General features: G+C 34.1%; 1 protein-coding gene across 1 annotated transcript; it reads right to left on the reverse strand.

The window, feature by feature from the left end:
- Nucleotides 1-6,111: 6,111 nt before the first annotated feature.
- On the reverse strand, nucleotides 6,112-6,630 carry LOC122591512. Its single transcript, XM_043763778.1, has one exon. It carries the CDS (start codon nucleotides 6,628-6,630, stop codon nucleotides 6,112-6,114), a length of 519 nt encoding a protein of 172 aa, XP_043619713.1.
- Nucleotides 6,631-7,205: the final 575 nt, after the last annotated feature.

Consider the following 7,205-nt stretch of genomic DNA (forward strand, 5'->3'; position numbering starts at 1 on the left):
TCTAAAATGAATGTTCAAGAACAACCTACCCAATTCACTTAGACAACTAATCCGATGTTCAAGAACACTCCAAATGTGTATTTGCCACTTGACTACGATCATCCATCCTGTGAGGAAGCAATTCTACCAAGCTTTTCCATCTCTCAACTAAACTCAGGTTTTAATGATGATGATGTTGATATTCATCAAGATTCTCTTCCTCATGATCGCAAATGGTCACGTATGCTGAAAGATCATCCTACTAATCAAATTATTGGAGATCCACAAGCTGGTGTAACTACTCGTACTTCAGTAAACGAGTGTCTTGTTGCACTTTCTCTCAGCAATATCGAATCTAAAACTGTCTCTGAAGCTCTTCGTGATCCAGAATGGGTTAAGGCAATGCAAGAAGAACTCGCACAGTTTGAAAGACTGAAAGTATGGAGATTAATTCCAAATCTGAGAAAAGCCGAGCCAATAGGAACAAAGTGGATATTCAAAAACACAAAAGATGAGAATGGAGTGGTAGTAAGGAACAAAGCTCGACTTGTTGCAAAGGGTTATTTCCAACAACCTGGTGTTGACTTCGACGAAACTTTTGCTCAAGTTGCAAGAATGGAGGCCATTCGGATTTTTTTAGCTTATGCCGTATTCCAAAACTTCACTGTGTTTCAAATGGATGTGAAGACAGCTTTCTTGAATGGTGACCTCAAAGAAGAAGTTTACGTTGAACAACCAAGAGGTTTTGTTGATCCTAAAAGACCAAACCATGTCTACAGGTTAGACAAGGGATACAGGATTCAATCTAACTGCCTATTCAGATGCAGATCATGCAGGTTGTAAGCTTGATCGCAAGAGCACTTCCGGTACTTTACAATTTTATGGTGATAAAATTGTGAGTTGGTCTTCCAAGAAACATAATTGTGTGTCACTATCAACAGCTGAAGTTGAATATGTGGCCGCGGCTAGTTGTTGTGCTCAAGTGTTATGGATGAAGACACAACTAACTGATTATGGTCTGAAATATGATCATATCCCTATCTATTGTGATTCTCAGAGTGCCATTGCTATTGCTGTCAACTCAGTAAACCACTCTCGATCAAAGCATATTGATGTTAGATATCATTTTCTCAAAGATCATATTGAAAAAGGTGACATCGAACTCTACTTTGTGGACACTGACTATCAACTTGCAGATTTCTTCACAAAACCATTGGACGAAAAGAGGTTTAACTTTCTTATCTCCAAGCTTGGCATGCTAAATCTTGAAACTTAAATTATTTTGTTCATGATACATTCTAGAAAAACAAAATACAAAATTTGAAAAGATAAAAGCAAATACAAAAATAGAAAATCTTGAAAAACAACAAAAATATTTTTTTTTTTTCAAAATGGTTTACATATACCATGTGTGTAACCCGTGCTTCATAGTTTTATTTATTTCAAAGAGGCTTACATATACTCTGTATGTAACTCGCTCTTCAAATACTTTATTTAAAATTATCAAATTTTAAATCTTCATGACGTTTTCATTTTTAAGATTCTGTTGTTATACATATAGATTGATATAAGAAAACAAGGAATCGAATGCCTTTGTGTTCTTCCAAGTGATCTTATATCAAAATGTATGTGTCATAATAGTTGATTGTTTACAAAACAAATTTGCTTAAATGTTTTATTGCATCTAACTTGTTAATATAAGATGCGAAGGATCGAACGCCTTTGTGTACTCCTTAGTATTCTTATTATTAACATTGTTGATGAAGCAAAACTTTGTGTTTCTCAATTGAAAAATCTTCTCAAATTTTTCTGTATATATCACAACCAAGATTTTACTCTTTTTGATTTCACAAAAATCAATTTTTGCTCTACCTTTCTATGAAAAACATTTTGATCTATTCTTGCATAGATTAAGGGGAGTTTATGATTTCAAAACTTTTAAAACTTCAAATGTGTTTTAAATCTTTTCATACGCACGTTTGATGTTTTTCAAAATGACTTTTCATCAATTGAAGTTCGGTGATTAGTTTGCACATGAGCGATTCGTTCACTCCATGAACTTCATCATCGCCGATGAGTTCTAACCCCGGAGTATTCAATTCTTTCATTAGATTGTAAAGGTATTTTGGGTGATGATGGTTTCGTGCAAATAGGTTGGAGGGAGTAAAGTCAAAAAGTGAGAGGTTAAGGTGATATGTTGTAAGAAAAGGGTTAAAAGAAATGATACCCTTCCCTAAATTCTCAAATCGCTGGGTTAAACACGTTTCTATCGGATGTCATTTGTTGATATCTTGATAAAGACTTCATGGACCCAATGAAGCAATGCACATCTTTACCTAACCACTCAAGTGTTTCTTAACAAATACTTGTTTCATTTCTCACGGAGATTTTCACATTTCTATTGACTCTTCACTTGGAAGATGTTGATATTGAATAAGGGCGATGTTCTGCTCCAGTCCCCGACTTCATTTGATCACGTTGTGTCTAGAGCTATCTTGATTGGTCATTCATTTGATCATTATTCATTTCTTTAGGACACATTCGAGTCATATCTTTGTGATATTATTGCTTATCTTTGTGATATAGCCAGAACATTTGTAGTGATATCTTTTGATATCGACGATGATCAGATGAAAATCCTACCAATACTAAAATCTTTTCCAACGTTGAACGTAGGTCTCATAATTACATTTATGTGATTATTGAGTGAACGAGAAGTCTAACAGTGACCTCGGATTTTACCTAAAAATATTTAAGGATAATAGATTGTGGTTATCGAACGCTTCGGCTGTACTTACCATGATTTATATTCTTTGGAGCAATCTAGTGGTTGAAAAGCCGCAGACCAAACTATGTTAGAACATTGCTTTGTGTATGTCTCTATGATACATAGGAAATCCGAAAATTGTTATACATTTCTGTCGGTTATTTCATTAATCCTTTTGATTTTTGAACATGTAAACGGTTCATTCTTGTCCGGTTTCATTTTTCATCTCACAAACACAAAAACCACCAACACCTTACTATAACGTTTGTATTAACAACTTCAGCCTTACATTTTAGTTACCCATAGGATTCTTTGGGTTGGGCTAATGGTTTGGGTTGATGCGTTGATGGTTGATAGTTCTCCATGTGAATCTAATTTTGGATTGTGATATTTCTTTTAGCATTTTGTCAATCAATTTTTGCATAATGACATTGGTTTCCAACTTTGTCATTATGAGGGGGAGAAAAAGATTATGATTGATTAGGAAAGAAATAAGAATAATTTGATGGAGAAGAGTTTGCTTGGCTTGTGCAATTATGGAGATCGTTCAGGATAATGTGTCAAGGATTTTCAAAACATTTCAGTCAATTGGGCTCAAATTTTCACTAGATTTTAGTTGATTGAGTTCTTGATTTTGAAAAAGAGGATGCTCCAATATGGTTATATTCATGTATTGAGGGGGAGCATGATTACTTCATAAGAGACTTATCCAAACTTCATTCAAATGTTTACTTTCCAAAGTGTTCAAGTCAATGTGACAAAGATCAAAGCTACAAAAAGTTGAAAGATTAGTTAGAAGATTCATGTCAAAGAAGTAAAACTTCAAAAGAGTCTTCATCAACATGTTTCATTCAAGATCTTCAAGTCATACAATAACACTTGTTCAAGAAGCTCCAATGCATATATCAAGGGGGAGAGTACAAGTTCATGATACTTCATGTCAAAAGTTGAAATTCACTCAATAATCAAAGATTGAAGATTCAAAGCCAAGTTTATACCTTCCGCATTTCAAAAGACAACTCTGATTCATGAGTCAACAATCATTAAAGATTCAAGACACACACACACATTTTATTCTCTGTTCAAAAGGAACATTGAGAATCAACACATGATTTAACTTCAAGAAGTCCAAGACCAAGAATGAAACAAGCTCTACAAAGACAATGAGAAAGCTTTGAAGACTTGATTCATCACACCAGTTGTCTGCTCCACCTGGCTCATCAAATTCATTCCTACAAGACAACATAACACGTACTTCATTTATTACAATATATCACTAAGGGGGAGAATGTTAGAATGTAAAAAATAGTGATAAATTGTAATTTAAAATTAGAGGACTTACTTGTAGTTAGGTCATAGGTGTATGATTACTAAGGTTGAGGGGCTAATTGTGATAACTAGCATATTTGTGTATTTAGGTATAAATACTCTCATACCTTAGATAATCATAACCTTTTTCCCATTACATTTACACATTGAATCGAATCAGACTTTCAACACACACACACTTTCTCTCTCAAGTCACACACTTACACCAAGAACACACACATCAAATCCACCATTGTTAAGCTCGAATTCAGGCGAGAAATCGTGTTACAACAACAAAAATAAATGATATGAAATTAAACACCCTTAAATAATTTCTCCGTCATCATTTTCTATCTCCGTTTGAATTTAGCTGAGTTGTTGCTATGTAAGTATACTCTGCTCCCACTATAAGCTTGAGGTTTCTCCATTCCGAACTGGATAGACTCAATTTTCATATACTTTGGAGATTTTTCATCTTGTCGGCTGACACACCTCCGGATAAGATAAATAAAACTGCAACCACATTAGCAAACTCATGAGATCTATGCAACACATGCATTTGTCTCAAAAAGAAATAATTGAATTTAGAAAACACTTAAACAGATTTAACTGATAACATACAATAGATTCTCACACTTAAGATTAGAATCTAAACAATTATCAAGTTATTTCATACAATAAGCATAGTCAATTCCATTATTTTTAATAAATTGCAAATCAAAATATCTGTCAAATACATCAATTAAATGATTCCGTTTGACCTATTTTGACCAAACCTTAAGTATCCAAACTTAATTTTCCATGCAATTTCAAAACAAGACCTAATTTGAGGCGTACACAACACACTCAAATTCATGCCTTTTATGTTACACTTATTCCTTGTCACAATCCACATTTTTACTTGTGTTCACCAAGAACACAATCAAGTCCCTTTGGAATCTGAAAATCTCTAATTATTGTCTCTCGTGCAGTAGAACCCTTTTATTGAGCAAGAACCTTACGGAGCATAAAGTTAAAAAATCAATCACAGGGACTTTTGGATCAAAGTTAGTCCAACCAATCTTGCAACATACCCAACTGAGCATGAAATTTAAAAGTCAATCACAGTAGTCTTTTAGAAGTAAAGGTACTCTAATCAACCTTAGAATAAACACACTTAGTCAGATACATGCAATAGGTTCCAGAAGAAGCAATTACTACTGAAGAGATCGGATATAGCAAATGAGTAAACTTAAATGCCATATTAAACAGTCATTTCCCTTGCAGTAACGACTTCCCCATTAAACCATTGTTATATTTTTACATTTTATGATTTTCCATATCAAAAAGATTCTAGAAGGAACAATTACTACCGAAGACATCGGATATAGCAAATGAGTAAACTTAAATGACATATTGAATAGTCATTTCTCTTGTAGTAACGATTCCCTCTTAAATCATTATTCTATTTTTGTGTTGCATTTTCTGAATAAGCCGGTTCTTGAGAGATAAAAACTAAGGGTTTCTCATTCCAGTTAACTGGACTAGAAACTCAAAACGTGATCGATCAAAGGCCTTAGTGTAACCATCATATGTAACTCATCACTGCATATTCATCATTGGATAACATTAATCATTAGTCTAATAATAATGTTATCACAAATGATTTATTAACAAGCATAAAATAAAGTAAAACTTTACATACACCCATTTTTCTCAAAGCTGTTCCTTTATAATTAAATTATAAATCAACATTTATGAGACTTGCACTGTGATAAAGATAAAAACAAACAAATAAGTACGATTACCCACTATGTTATCTAATAAAAATGTGCCTAGAACTCAGTCACCGATAACCAATATAACATGATCTTCCTTGACTGGGTTCTCCGCACGAATGAAGGGAATTAGTTTTCTTCATCAAGAACCCAGACCTTCTTTGTCCGGATTCTCCTTGAATCATCATGATATGCAAATTCTCCCCATCCACCTTTACCCAAAACCTGATTTAAATTACTGGAATCATTTTCGTGTCCCTTTTTTTGAGAGACCTTTGATGATTCCCCAACATGAAAGCTCTAGGGAGTTGATCTAAAATCGTTTTTGTTTCTTCCAGCAAACTGATCATAATATGTACTATGATACTCTGTAGACTTGCCAGGAGATTTAACTCCATGTGAGTTTGAAGGATGTCTACTTTTAGTCTTCTCAGATCTGTTACTTGAAGAAGCAAAATTTGGAGAAACCGACTTCTTGACAACCACCTCTGATTTTTGAGTAGATAAGGGATGAACAGAGAATTTTTTAGAAGAACCAACAAGATTTCCAGTTGATATCTTGTGTTGTTCATTCATCATATCTTTTCCCTTCATTTTTTGAGAACTAATTCTCAAATTTCTCTCATTTAACCTAGATAAGTTGTCTGAAGATTGATCATCATTGCATGTAGATGCATTAATGTTTGATCCTTTGCTTGGACATTTACTTGCAGAATGACCTTTCTCACGACATATGAAGCAGGATATTCTCTTATTGCTTCTTTTCCGTTTGAATTTCTTGAGATTTTCTTTAGTAATGGGAATTCCATACTCTGTCATCTATCCTATGCAAGAAAATCTTTCCAAAACTTCCTTCATTGTTTTCATAGGCTTCAATGGAGTAGACTTTGAGTGTCTCAAATACAATGTCTCATTTTCTTCTAGAATAACTCTTCCACTTGTTGAGCAATGATCAACCCTAGAAGACTCTGGAATCGAATGAGGAACATTTTCATGATCCTTGTCCCATCTATGACACACATCATGCATTTCACTAATACTAACAGTGTTTTGACTAAGGTGTTCAACATAGAACACCTTGTCAAGACAGAGATTTGTGATGTTCACTTTACCATCTCCTGTTGCATAGCTTTTTGCAGATCCGACAAAGTCCACCTGAACATCAGAAATCTTAACAAAGTCTGAAAAAATACCACTATCTCCAGTCACATGAATGGAACTCCCTGTATCAATGTTCCACATGTTATCAGTCCTTTTTACTGACACTTAACTCTTTGAGATAGTTAGGTCCGTCATGAGGTTCATCAGACTCGATAATGTCTTTTGAACTTCGACTTTGTTTGGGTTGCTCACAACTAATGGTTTTTCAAGAGTCTCAGATGCTTGGATATCAT

This window comes from Erigeron canadensis, chromosome 3 (genome assembly GCF_010389155.1).
Source record: "Erigeron canadensis isolate Cc75 chromosome 3, C_canadensis_v1, whole genome shotgun sequence".
NCBI classification, from domain to species: domain Eukaryota; kingdom Viridiplantae; phylum Streptophyta; class Magnoliopsida; order Asterales; family Asteraceae; genus Erigeron; species Erigeron canadensis.